The sequence below is a fragment of the Sus scrofa genome, chromosome 6 (genome assembly GCF_000003025.6).
Source record: "Sus scrofa isolate TJ Tabasco breed Duroc chromosome 6, Sscrofa11.1, whole genome shotgun sequence".
In the NCBI taxonomy this organism is placed as follows: Eukaryota; Metazoa; Chordata; class Mammalia; order Artiodactyla; family Suidae; genus Sus; species Sus scrofa.
Window position 1 is genome coordinate 91746258 of NC_010448.4, and position 13835 is coordinate 91760092.

Genomic DNA, 13835 nt, shown 5'->3' on the forward strand with positions numbered 1-13835 from the left:
CCATGGAGAGAACACACACCCCCACAATACTTGACAAATGAAAATCTAGAAAAGCTTGCAATAGTTCTGGCATTTAGGGCGTTACAAGTACACCCGAAATAAAAGCACTCTCTGTTGCAGCAGCTGTTCAGACAGAGCAGGGGGTAATGTTTACTTAATACTTCAGGTTGATGGGGGATGTATCATAGTTCAGTCTGTCAGCTACATACGTGGAACTCCATTTATGTACCCAGCGATAAGATATGTTTGAGCAACGACAGAGCACGGCTGAAACAGCCTATTCAGCTGGTATGAGTAATCAAGAATAAAGCTCCTTAAAAAGAAAAGTCTAAGATATTTGGGAAAGTTACAGAACAGACTGCCATGAATAGCTTTGCTTATATTTGCAGACATTGTTTTCCAAATAGCTGGAAAAATGAACAGATTGTTCTGGGAGGTCGTCTTTCCAGTTTGTTCCTAGCTTCCAGTCTGATTAATCAGATAAGAAAACACACGGAGAGTCGGCTAATGCTCCTCACTAACTGCATCTACTGTCGGTTGGACACAACCTCCCTGAGGTGAGAGAAAGCAAAGCTTTCCTGGAATCTCGCCAGAGGTCTTTTCTCTTGACTTCCTTCATTTCACCTTTGTGCTCACTGCGGCCACCACAGGACCCTTCTGTGGGGCATAATTTTCCAAGTCCTGAATAAGACAGGTTTCGCATCATAATTCACACGTAGTGCTCAGCCCCGCCCCCCTTATTCTGTTCAACTTTCTGTCTTGGTGGGGGAACAAACACCAGGGACAGTAGCTATGGGCGAGGGAAGAAGACCAGCTGAGTTTCGAGGCCATTCTGTCTGTCGGGGAATAGAGGGAGCCGCATGACCAGGCCCGGGCGGGATTCAACCTGGAACTCGAGCTCCGAACCTGCAAAACCAGAAACAGCTGGCTGCTCTAGTGGGACCAGGAGCACCACCTCCGGGTCCCAGCGCACACACAGAAAGAGCCTCTCCCGCTTGCCCCTCCCTTGAGCTCGTGGTCCTCCGCCTGGCAGCCAGCCGCCCCCGGCCACCTACCGGGGCTCAGGGCCACACAGCGGGGCCCCGGCTCTCGGCGGCCTCCGCCTCCTCCCGGTCCATGGGGTCAGGGCCCCAACCTTCGCTCCTCTCACCCAGAGGAGGAGGAAAAGGAAGAAGGGGGTGCGGGCTCCCCACCGGGATAGCTCCCTCTCGCCTCAGCCTCTCCGGTCAGCTACGGCGGCCGAAACACCGCCCCCTCCCACCTCCCGGGCTCAACCCGGAAACACACTTCGCATCCTAAGCAAGCCCTCCTGCCCCCGGAAGCTCAATTCCATCCTCGAGCCAGAGGTGGAGGAGGGATAGTGCCGGGGGAGGGGGGGGTTAGAACTACGCACGAGCGAAGGAAGCGGGGTCCCCAAGGTGTCGCCTCCTGCTCTTCCGAGGCGGTCTGCACCTTCACCCGCCCTGCGGAGCCCCAGGCCTCAGACTCTGGCAATACCCATAAGCAAGATGGCGGCAGCGGCAGCACCCCCTACGGCTTAGCGCCCAGCCGTGCCATTGGCCAGAGCCTGGAGTGAGGCCGCGGCGGATTGGTCGAGAGCGGTGCGGGGGTGGGGGTGGAGCTGCAGCAGCCTGGAGCCAGGAGTGGGCAACGCGGCGTGAGCAGCGGCCCCAGGCTCCTGGAGCATCGCGCTCGGAGAAGACTTCGCTGCTCGGGGCCGCAGCCTGGTGAGCTCAGCCCCCTTCAGGCCCTCCCCTACATCCCAGCTGGGGCCACTCGGAGCCGGCGCTGATCGATGCCCACACACCCCGGGGACCCTATCGCGACTCCATCGCGCCATATCGCGACATCACCGTGCTCTGTCGAGACTCCATTTTGTCACAGCCCTTTTCAGTATATAGCTATATCTTTTTTTACAAATTTGCCCTGTCATCTTTGGGGGCTGTCCCATGTCGTGATTTTGCCGTGATCTCTCCGTGACATCACCGCGCCATCGTGAAGTGTGATCTCATCGCCGCCCTGTCGTGACTTCATCAATGTCGTGTTGTGACCTGGCTGCTGCGGGACAGGTGGTGACCGCCAGGAATCCTCCTCCCCTTCTCATCTCCCCATCTCAGCAGCCCCGCTTCGATTATCCGGCTTTTGGATTCTCCGTTGTCCTGGGAGCTACCCGGGACCCCTTCTTGCTTCTCCAGCCCCTTCCGGCATCGACAGGCTGGTAGCCGGGCGGGGAGGGCGAGGAGAGGGAACGCAAAGGGTTAATTCTGCTGTTGCTTCTGCTGCTGCTGCTGCTGCAGCTTCTGCCCGAGGGAGGGAAAGGAGAGGAGGCAAGGAGCCTGCGGGGGCGACTGAGAGACCTGGCTGGAGGGGTGGGGTCCCCAGAGGGGCCTCCTAGCCTTCCCTGGTCAGCGCCCTGTTTCTTCACTTCTGCTGAAGCTTGTCTCCTGCCTTTTCTGAAGAAGGGAGGGGAAAGGAAACCCAAGATGCCCTTTTCCCTCTTGTCGGCCTGAGTCCGGATAATCGAACTTCACCCATGTATGTTTCCATTCCTCCTTGTCTGTCCTCACCACTCCTTCCCTGTATGCCTGATGGAGGGAAACAAAACCTGGCCTTTGGTGCCAGGTGGCAGCGGAGCAGTGGGGCCAGCCCCCTCCCACCCCAAGGAAATTGGTGAGGTTAGCTGTCCAGCTGGGCAGCAGGATGCATGGTCCTTCTTTCCCGCTTTCTGGAGGTGACCTTGGACCAGGGTCCCTTCTTCATCCCTAAGGACTTGTGGGTCCAGCCTCTTATAGGGGCTTCCCCAAGGGAGGTCAGTTCTGAGGAGTCCGTCCCTCCTGATCCTCCCCTCTGTGCTAATCCTTCCCTCCATCCTCCACTCCCACCCCCACCCCTCCTCTGCAGAGGGATGCTCAGTCCCTCTTGTGTTCACAGTTGGGCAAGGCGGGCATCATGGCCTCGGATTGCGAGCCAGCTCTGAACCAGGCAGAGGGCCGAAACCCCACCCTGGAGCGCTACCTTGGAGCCCTCCGTGAGGCCAAGAATGACAGCGAGCAGTTTGCAGCCCTGCTGCTAGTAAGGAACTGACTGAAAATTGGGAAGTGGGGAGGGCCGGGTGGTTGGGCCCCCAAGGAATGGGGTCAACAAGTCCCCAAAGTGGTGCTGGTAATCCTGTGGCACCAAAGAAGGCCCAAGGCATCTACCTGTGAACTCAGTTTTGCTCCCCTGAGTGTGGGAGCAAAGGGGAGAACAGGGGTTTATTCACCCCCTGGGAGCCTTGGAGGAGGCTGCCTAGGTCTGCTCTCTGGGGCATCCCAGAGCAGATGGGAGCTGACTCATAGGGTAACAGCAGCAGGTAGTAACTAGTGCAGAGTACTTGAGGGCTGGGGATAATTGTTCTGGGGGTAGAGAGAGTAGTGGGACTGGGAATGACTGGGAAAGGGTCCTAGGGGATAGCCAGGATGGCAGTATGTAGGTTGAAGGTGAAGGATCTGGTTCGGGGCTTGACCCCATTGGAGGAACTCAAGCTGGGGACAGCAGAACAGGAGCTGCAGTGCTGGGGGGGGGGGGTGTTGGTGTGTGGGGGGTGAAGGGAGGAGGGAGTACAGCCGCTGCTTGTTTGCCATGGCAACAGGAAGAAGGCTCGAGAGTCAAGGGCTCACACTGCAGCAGAGGAGGTGTTTAGGTGAAACGTAAGGGGAAATGTTTTGACAGGCAGAGTGGCGAGACACAGGAGCCATTTCCCCTAAGAGGTGGCGGGAATGGATTAGAGACTTCTCTGGAGAGAGCAATTAGGGAGGTCCCCTAAATCCTTGGAGGATTTTTAACACTGAGTACTAAGCCTCTTCCAACTCTGGTTATGGGCATCTAGCTTAGACATCACGAAGAACTTCTCAACTAACGAGGTGATGAAATGGCAGAACAAGTAGTTGAGGAGGACCAGACCTCTCTTCCACAGGGGTTATCATAGATGAGGGATCCCAGAGGTCACACCTATCTGTCTCTGGGGAGAAGGAAGGAGCTGGATGAAATGATCTCTGGAAGGCTCCCTGACCCCAGAGCATCCTGTTATATAACCTAGTCCTGCTAATGTCCCCACCCCCCCAGAGGGCAGGGGACAGTCTTTGCCACCTCTTCCTTTCATCCTGCTGATAGCCCATACCTCCCTTAGGTGACCAAGGCAGTCAAAGCAGGTGACATCGATGCCAAAACTCGGCGGCGGATCTTTGATGCCGTCGGCTTCACCTTCCCCAATCGTCTCCTGACCACCAAGGAGGCGCCAGATGGCTGCCCCGACCACGTTCTCCGGGCCCTGGGTGTGGCCCTGCTGGCCTGCTTCTGCAGTGACCCTGAACTAGCTGCCCACCCCCAGGTCCTGAACAAGATCCCCATCCTTAGCACCTTTCTCACAGCCCGGGGGGACCCTGACGATGCTGCTCGCCGCTCCATGATCGATGACACCTACCAGTGCCTGACGGCCGTGGCAGGCACACCCCGTGGGCCCCGACACCTCATTGCTGGTGGCACCGTGTCTGCCCTGTGTCAGGCATACCTGGGGCACGGCTATGGCTTTGACCAGGCCCTGGCACTCCTGGTGGGGCTGCTGGCTGCTGCCGAGACACAATGCTGGAAGGAGGCGGAGCCCGACCTGCTGGCTGTTTTGCGGGGCCTCAGCGAAGATTTCCAGAAAGCTGAGGATGCCAGCAAGTTTGAGCTTTGCCAGCTGCTGCCCCTCTTTCTGCCCCCGACAACCGTGCCCTCTGAATGCCTCCGGGATCTGCAGGCTGGGCTGGCACGCATCCTGGGCAGCAAGCTGAGCTCCTGGCAGCGCAACCCCGCACTGAAGCTGGCAGCCCGCCTGGCGCACGCCTGCGGCTCCGACTGGATCCCAGCGGGCAGCTCCGGGAGCAAGTTCCTGGCCCTGCTGGTGAATCTGGCATGCGTAGAGGTGCGGCTGGCACTGGAGGAGACAGGCACAGAGGTGAAAGAGGATGTGGTGACCGCCTGCTACGCGCTCATGGAGTTGGGGATCCAGGAGTGCACCCGCTGTGAGCAGTCCCTGCTTAAGGAGCCTCAGAAGGTGCAGCTGGTGAGCGTCATGAAGGAGGCCATCGGGGCCGTCATCCACTATCTGCAGCAGGTAAGAGTGCCCAGTGTGGGAGGAGCCAGAAGACAAGGCAAAGGGGGAAGTGAAGCCCCGCACCTGGGTGTAACAGGGCCGATCCGATCCTGCGGCACTCCAGGGAGTAGTGCACGGCCCAGCCTCCCTCTCCCGCCCTCCCTGAGCCTCCACACAAGCACCATACCACACGCCATATGTGCACTCACATCACAGTACACACACGCGCACACACAACACAGTAACCTCCCACTCGCAGCCCTTCCCCCAGTCCACACACAAAATTGAAGCAGTCTGTTCTGCTCAATCTATAGCATTGCTTTACACACATACGTAGGCCAATGTGCAAGTGTGCAAGGAAAAGGAGCAGGGCCATCTGGTTTCTGGCCTCTGTAGAGGTTCCCCTGACTCCATTTGATCGCCTCCCCCAGTATCCCCTCTGCCCTCCCTGTCTGAGAGTCTAGCGATCCCGGCCTACAGGGGCTCGCTCAGAACTCTGATCTCTTTCATTGCCTGCTCCAGCCCCTAGACTCAGCAGCCGTATATCCCCCACACCACGCCAAGCTCCCATCGTCTCATTCTTTCTGTCTTAGCCCCAAGGGGGCTTCTCTCCCACCGCCTCCACCATTAGGGGTATTTCCTTGGTGGCCAGGGGCCTGGCCTCCCCCTCTAGGTCAGAGCCACTGTAGAGGGGGTATTTACTCAGCTTCAGACCTGTGAGTTCCCTTCTAGCCTTGAGCCACTTGAGAGGTGGGGGAGATGTAGAGGAGACTTGAGTCCCAGCTACGGCCAGAGCATGTTGTCTAAAGTTCAGTTCACTCAACAGGCATGACCTGGGGGCTTGCTCTCTGCCGGGGTCCCCGCTAAGTGTGTCCCTGTGTGTGCTGGGCTCTGGCGCACGGGGCCTGCTTTTGAAGGGCTCACAGGCCAGAATTAGAATTCTCTTGGAGTTCAATTATTTCTAGGCTGGTTGGCATGCTGGCCAGGCAGGGGAGGGTCTCCAGTCCTGCCTCATCTCAAAGGGATCCTTTGGCAACAGGTGGGGCAGGAGAAGCAGAAGGAGCCCTTTGTGTTTGCATCCGTGCGGATCCTGGGTGCCTGGCTGGCCGAGGAGACCTCATCCCTGCGCAAGGAAGTCTGCCAGCTGCTGCCCTTCCTCGTCCGCTATGCTAAGACCCTCTACGAGGAGGCTGAGGAGGCCAATGACCTCTCCCAGCAGGTGGCCACCCTGGCCATCTCCCCCACCACCCCAGGGCCCACCTGGCCAGGGGATGCTCTCCGGTGAGTTTGTAGTTATGGTCTGTTCAGCCAGAATGTTCTAAAGGAAGGAGTAACACAGGAACACCTCCTCTCCCCCCAACATGGGCTGTGCCAGGCTTTCTGAGATTGAGGGGCATGAGATTGAGTAGTATTTCGGTTTGTTAGGGCGGCGGGGGACTTGTTGCCACAAAACACCTGGTGAGCCTAGTCTCACTTGCCAAACCCAGATCGCTCTATAAAGAGAGAACTGCTTATTGAGCCTCTACGGCCAGGCATTTTACTATACCTTTCCCAAAATGATCTCATCTGGTCTACACAGCAAATCTGGGATAGACGTCTCATTCACGTCTTCAGGATGAGGAAACCGGGACTCCAGGAAGTTAAAGTAACTTGCCCAGGAGTTGCTCAGAGAGTTAAGGACCCGGCATTATCACTGCTGTGGCCGCAGAGCCAAAAAAAAAAAAGTAATTTGCTCACACTCAGAGCCCAAGTTTGAGTCCAGGCCTGTGTACCCCCAAAGCTTGTGCTCTTTGTGCAGTGCCTTCAAAAATGTGCTCTCCTCCCCTACTTCCATTTCTCTTAGATGGGGGTACCCCCCCAAAAGGGAAGCCTGGTGCCTTCATCTCACACATCTGTCTCCCTTCTACACCCCCCAGGCTCCTCCTGCCCGGCTGGTGCCACCTGACAGTCGAAGATGGGCCCCGGGAGATCCTGATCAAGGAGGGGGCCCCCTCTCTTCTGTGCAAGTATTTCCTGCAGCAGTGGGAGCTCACTTCCCCTGGTCATGACACCTCAGTGCTGCCCGACAGCGTGGAGATTGGCCTACAGACCTGCTGTCACATCTTCCTCAACCTCGTGGTCACCGCACCTGGGCTGATCAAGTGAGGCTGGGGAGGAGGTTGGAGGAAGGAGGGGGCCTCTTCAAATTTGCCCCAAATCTCAGTTTCCCACTTTGCTTCCCTGTGCACATGAATTCCTGTTAGTGTTAGAACGAAAGGGTTTCAGAATGGAGAGAGAGCCACCCAACACGAAGATCTGGTGTATGTGGAACCCTCCCTCTGCAGGCATAACCCAGTCTCTGCTCCCCAGGTGCCACAGATGGGGCCTAACGTTAACTGTTCACCCTGCTGGCTAATTTCTTGCCAGACACTGGCCTGGGGAAGCCGGGAGCCCAAGTTTTCCCGGGGCTTGGTCTGGCCCTACTAATTCGCCACCTCCCATCTTTCTCTCCCTTTCTCCCCAGGCGAGATGCCTGCTTCACTTCTCTAATGAACACTCTGATGGCGTCGCTGCCCGCACTAGTGCAGCAGCAGGGGAGGCTGCTTCTGGCTGCCAACGTGGCCACCCTGGGCCTCCTCATGGCCCGGCTCCTTAGCACCTCTCCAGGTAAGCCCTGGGGTCCCAGTCCTAACAGACAGAGGCAGCAAACCTGGGTGATAGACCTGCTGTGCTCAGGGCATAAGTCACCGTTTTCCAAAAATAGTTTTACAGAATTTTCCAGTCAAGAGGAAGTCTCTGAAGTGCATCTGCATCCCCCGCCCTCCCCACCCTTCTTCCCCAAATGATAACATTCTCTTCCTTCTGAAGACTTTTAAGGCAAGATCTGGTGGGTGTAAGCACAGGCCTGCTCGGAGGCACAGGCATAGGCACCTGGAATCCCCAGCAGCCCGAGGAATCTGAATTCTGTATTTTCAAGGTGGAGCCGCCCCCACCCAGGCCTTGAGTCAAAAACATGACTTCTCTCCATTGAGGTTTTTCCTCTGCACCTCACCTCCCTCGTGACAGGCTTCAGTGCCTCTCTGAACATACCTTCCCCCGCACCCACCTCACTCTGGCTGCGTGCAGGGGGAGGGGTGTCCGCTCCAGCCCCTGCCAGCCCTCTGTGTCTCCCACTTTGGCCGTGGGTGTCTGCTTAGGTCCCTCTGTCCCCGCCTGTTCCCTGCGCCCCATCTGTCAGGTTGGAGGCGCTGCACAGATGCCTGGGAACAGAGTGTAATGAGCCCATACCCTCAATTGCCTCTGTTCCTGGTTGAGGGGAGGGAGGGTGTACCCAGCATCTGGAAGGGGTCCCAGTGGACCAGGGTCTCTCCTGCCCTCTAGCCCCTGCACTCCCTCGGTCCCAGGCTGCCTCTCCACAGCCCCTGAGTAGAGCCCCAGCACTGATTCACCCACAGATGCTGCCAGGTTATGCTAACAGCCCCCAGGATAGCATCTGCAGTGCAGGGGGCAAACCCCTGCAGGCAGGTGAGCCAAACCAGGGACCCAGTCCATGGTCCCCTCTGGTACCCTTTTCTGGCCTAAGAATCAAATCACTCTGCCCTCCCCAGCCTCTGTAGTACTAGGCTCAGCAGAGGCTCCTCAGACTACGGGAGGGTCCAACCACGAGGTAACGTCCCAGGGTTATTACATTTCATTCTCACAACAGCGTGCTAAAATTAGCACTCTTGGCCCCATTTTACAAGTGAAGAAACAAGACCCAGAAAAGTGAATTACCCAAGGTCACACAGTGAAGTCGGAGGTAGGGTTTGAACCCAGGCAGGCTGATGCTGGTCTATGCTCTGGCTCCTGAGTGTGCCACCAGGGAAGGGAAGGGAGGGTCTGGCGAGGCCACTGGCCCCTCTGGTTCATGCCCCCTCCCTCCTTGCCTTCCAGCTCTTCAGGGAACTCCAGCGTCCCGAGGTTTCTTCGCAGCTGCCATCCTCTTCCTGTCACAGTCCCACGTGGCCCGAGCCACGCCTGGCTCGGACCAGGCGGTGCTGGCCCTGTCCCCCGACTACGAGGGCATCTGGGCCGACCTGCAGGAGCTCTGGTTCCTGGGCATGCAGGCCTTCACAGGCTGCGTGCCCCTGCTGCCCTGGCTGGCCCCCGCCGCCCTGCGCTCCCGCTGGCCGCAGGAGCTGCTCCAGCTGCTGGGCAGCGTCAGCCCCAACTCCGTCAAGCCTGAGATGGTAGCCGCCTATCAGGGCGTCCTGGTTGAGTTGGCGCGGGCCAACCGGCTGTGCCGTGAGGCCATGAGGCTGCAGGCGGGTGAGGAGACGGCCAGCCACTACCGCATGGCCGCCCTGGAGCAATGCCTGGCAGAGCCCTGAGGGGGCATCCACTGGGGATAGAGCCGGGGGCGGGCGGCGAGGGAAGGAGGGAGGAGGCATCTTCCCTGAAGCCCCCAAGTTGGACCCCCCTCCCCAAACTTCCCCCCCAAACACCCCAGCTTTTGGCTTTTCCAAGAGTGAGGGCATGGTGCCCACCCTTCAAATGTGAGGAACTGCGTCACGCCCCCTGGGCCCGCTCAGGGACAGGGATTGGCTTGGAAATCAGCGTGGCTGTCCCCTCCAGGCCAGGGGAGGTTGGAGCAACCCCCCAGGAGAGGGGCACTAGGTGGCATTGTGCCCAATGTCTGGCTCCCCTGTGGGAGGGAGGCCCCCCAGGTGGGACAGGGCTGGCAGGAGCCGGCTGCCTCGGCCCACGTGCCCTGCCGGCCAGGGCGTGGGCTCCCCTAGGCTGTGGTGCCCCTCTGGCCTCCCACGTCCACGTCCTTTCAATTGGCCATTTGGTTCTTGCCCTTGGCCCTCTTGGGCAGACAGAGCAGGCTCAGGCCATTGACATCGCAGTTCTTCCTATCAGCGTCAGTGACCCAGGGTCTGAACTGCCCCAGCCTTCCAGGGAAACCCGGGGCAGACAGGCCTGGTGGGGGGGTTGGGAAACCTCCTTCCGCCTGAGCTTCCTTGAGGGGACCCAGGAGCCCTTGGGTCCTGGTCTCTAAGCTTTCGTGTCGTGTTGCAGCAGAGTGACAATGGGGGTTGGGGGGTTATTTATTTTTGCCTGTCCTTAATCCCTGCTTGGACACCTGAGCATCAGGTCCCTGTGCCCCTGGTGCCATCTGGCCTGGCTGGAGCCAGGAACCAGAGGGACGCTTTCCCAGAATCCGCATGTTTCCCTAGTAACTGCACCCCATCACCATCCTGGTGCCTGGCTTTTAACTCCCACCCCTGCCTATGATTCCGCTGCAGAGAGACGCGACTGGCGGCTCCAGCGGGGACTACCTTTCTTATGAATCCAGGGGACCCTCCCCCAACCCCTTGCTGCCCTCTCCTCTCCCCTCCCCTCCCCCAGTGCGTTCTCTGGTCGCCAAGTTCAAAGCTGTGCACATGTGGACACTCAATAAATGTTCATTGGTGACAAGATGGTTCCCATGTGGTCTGTCCTGCACCTTCTCCCTTCCAAGTCCCAGCAGCTCACAGCTACTGTTTGCTGAACACATGCCCTGTTAAACACACCTCACATTCAGCCCTTCCAAGAATCAGTGAAGCCAGCATCATTCCGATTCTACAGGTGAAGAAACTCATCAGGCATGGGTAGGTGATTTGCTTTAGGTATTGCAGCTGGTAAGTGCCAGAGCCAAGAACATGCAGGCTATCCGACTTCTCAGCCCACACCCTTCAATGCCAGAGCAGGTTGCAGACTAGCCTGCTGATGTGGTAAGGCCACTGGGGGCTCTAGGACTCTTGTGTACAAAGGAAGTGCTGCTCCTGCGTGGCAGCAGGTTGTTGCCAAGTAGTGCTGCCAAGTACTGCAATTTTTTTTGCTTTTTTTTTTTTTTTGCTTTTTAGGGCCACACCCACAGCATATGGAGGTTCCCAGACTACCAGTCTAATCAGAGCTGCAGGTGCTGGCCTACGCCACAGCTACAGCAATGCCAGATCCGAGCCGTGTCCTCGAACTACACCACAGCTCATGGCAACACCGGATCCTTAACCCACTGAGCAAGGCCAGGGATCAAACCCACAACCTCATGGTTCCTAGTCAGATTCGTTTCTGCTGCGCCACGACAGGAACTCCCCATGCTCCAATTTTTAAAAAGAAGTCAGAGATCCGAATTTTTATATGAAATCTGATTTTGAATGTTGATCATTTTTAAAATTCAATCAGTAGTATCCCAACAGAACATCTGCAAGCCAAATTTCAGACAACCAACTGTTCACCCCTGGTCTATGCCAAGTGAGAAGGGGAAGGGTCTGAGGGCTTCAGCAGAGACCCGACCCAAGCACCCACTGCCTCACCAGATCTGAACCAAATCTGCCAGGCTGGAGCCAGACCAACCCCAGGTCCACACTCTGCACTCTTCTCCACCTAGTCCCTAAGCTTACAAGCATTCGCTGAGCACATCCTAAGTGCCCACATGTGGTTGGCTATGCATAGACAGGAACGTCCATTTATCTATTGGGTGCACTGAAAGGCATGTCCTTGGCATGGAGTCCCTGAAATCCCTGAAAAATATGAAAAGACAAATCGTGTCTGCTAAGCAGCTTAAAATCCAGAGGGGAAATATACTAGGCAACAGCCAGCCAGCTCCTAAAGAGGTAAGTAAGCAGTTGCTTCTCTGGGTGGTCTGAATGAAGTGCGACTGGAGCATGAGAGCCTCTCAGCCTAGCTGAATACATCCTAGAAACTCAGAGGAACTATTTTCCCTGAGACCTGAGGGGAAGAGGGGCTGGCCAGGCAGACAAGCAGAGGAGCAGCAGGTATAAAGGCAAGCTTGGGAACTCCAAGTAGGTCATTACAGAGTGTGAAGATGAGGCTGGACCAGTGGGAAAGGACCAGATCTTACAAGTCCTGGTGTGCTGTGCTAAGAAGCTTAAATGTGGGAGCTTGCTGAGACTAGTTTTTAAGCAGATTGAATGTGATTCAGTTTATAAAGAAGACTTTGGCTGCAAGAGGAATGACTGAGACAGGGAGCTCAGAGAGGACGTAGTTAAGTTTGAATTAAGCCAGTGGCACTGAGGGTGGAAAAAGAATAGGTAGGAGTTAGTTAATTGGGCTTGGTGATTAATTGGAAGTGAAGATGGATAGAGCAAAGGATGACTCCCAATTTCCTGATCTGGGCCACTGAGTGGGTAACGGGGCCATTCGCTGACACAAGGAACACTGGGAGAGAAACAGATTTATGCAAAATGTAAGCTCATTTTGATAAATGGTGATTTGGTACTGCATGTATCCAGGAAGCAGTGACTCTGCAGTCTGGAGCTTGGATAGAGGTCTGGGCAAGTGACAGATTTAGGAGCTGTCAGTACCGAGGGTCCCTAAGTCATGGGAGTGACTGAGATCATCTAGGGAAGTGAAAAGAGAAGGAAAGTGTCCCAAAGAAAATGGCACCCCCTGGTCCCTACTCGTAATCTCCCTTGGGCGGAGGGGAAGACAAACCCTACAGAAAGCCTCAATATACAAAGCTGGGAGTTCCCAACGTGGCTCAGCAGTAACCAAGCCAACTAGTATCCATGAGGATGCAAGTTCAATCCCTGTCTTCGATCAGTGGGTTAAGGATCCAGCACTGAGCTGTGGTATAGGTCGCAGACATGGCTCGGATCTGGCGTGGCTGTGGCTGTGGTGTAGGGGGGCAGCTGCAGCTCCCATTGGACCCCTAGCCTGGGAACTTCCATATGCCTTGGGTGTGGCCTTAAAAAAAAAAATGCCGAGCTGACTGAGCCCTGTACTTCAGTGAGAGATGGTCAGAGAGATCCAGGCTCTGGAATGGAGAGGGGGCTAGTCTACCATGGTAAAACCAAGCTTGCTCCTGGAAGTCAGCAGCAAGTGAGAAAGGGGGAACTGAAGCTGCAGTTGTAGGATCTAACCACGAGGTGGCGCCTCAGCATCTCCTTGTGCCAGATTTCCCCCACCCTGCAAATACTCAGCCAGGCCCAGAGCAGAAGGTTGTCAACGGCTGGGAGGAGGGCGACTTCGTCAGCAATAAAGGGAGGCAAGCCTGAGGCTTAACATAAAGTCCAAATGCAAGCTCATTTTCTTTATTTGGGGGGCCACACCCAAGGCATCCAGAAGTTCCAGGGCCAGGGATCGAACCAGTGCCATAGCAGTGACCTGAGCCACTGCGGTGACGACACTGGATCCTTAACTCGCTAAGCCACCAGGAAACATCTGCAAACTCACTTTTTGAAAGTGAGGGAAAGATCTGGAGCTTCCGTTGTGGCTCAGCAGGTTAAGAACCCAGCACAGTGTCCTTGAGAAAGCGTGTTCAATCTCTGGCCTTGCTCAGTGGGTTAAGGATCCATTGATGCTGCAGGCTATAGTGTAGGTCACAAATGTGGCTCAGATCTGATGTTTCCATGGCTGAGGCGTAGAGACCAACTGTAATGCCGATTCGACCCCCAGCCTGGGAACTTCCATATGCCATAGGTGCAGCCCTAAAAAAGAAAAAAAAGGGGAGGGGGAATATTTGAGCCTGGGCAAAGAGCAATATGGCAAGTATGCTGCGAGGGAGTCCTTGTATGTTTGAACATGCATACTTCTGTGTCAATATATGTCCTGTGTCCCCATGTATGTGTTTCCCATGAGTGCCCCTGAGCATGTTATGTGCCCTGTGTCCAAAAGTGTCTGCATGTGTACCCCTGTGAACATTCCAGGCCTCCACACATGTACATGTGTGCCAGAGAGTGGGCAGCAAGCAATG

At 56.3% G+C, this 13835-nt stretch overlaps 2 protein-coding genes across 8 annotated transcripts in view; one reads left to right on the forward strand and one right to left on the reverse strand.

Moving 5' to 3' along the window:
* Positions 1–1533, reverse strand: part of KIAA0319L (KIAA0319 like) — a 117127-nt gene extending 115594 nt beyond the window's left edge. Inside the window, exon 1 of one of the 3 annotated variants that reach the window (XM_021095912.1) lies at positions 1394–1533. The gene's annotated coding sequence lies outside the window, so the exon portion shown is untranslated. Of the gene's footprint in view, positions 1–1055; positions 1293–1393 lie in introns of those variants that run through there. The other 2 variants (XM_021095911.1, XM_021095913.1) reach the window with 2 other exon arrangements.
* Positions 1293–10555, forward strand: NCDN (neurochondrin). 5 transcript variants are annotated; one of them, XM_021095914.1, is made up of 7 exons: positions 1293–2069; positions 2932–3072; positions 4169–5137; positions 6156–6397; positions 7033–7257; positions 7620–7762; positions 9029–10555. In XM_021095914.1, exons 1-7 carry the CDS (start codon positions 2037–2039, stop codon positions 9463–9465), a joined length of 2190 nt encoding a protein of 729 aa, XP_020951573.1. In that variant the 5' UTR covers positions 1293–2036; the 3' UTR covers positions 9466–10555. The 5 variants fall into 5 exon arrangements, with proteins under 5 accessions (XP_020951573.1, XP_020951574.1, XP_020951577.1 ...); XM_021095915.1 differs by having other exon boundaries at positions 1368–1727; XM_021095918.1 differs by having other exon boundaries at positions 1614–1727; positions 2902–3072.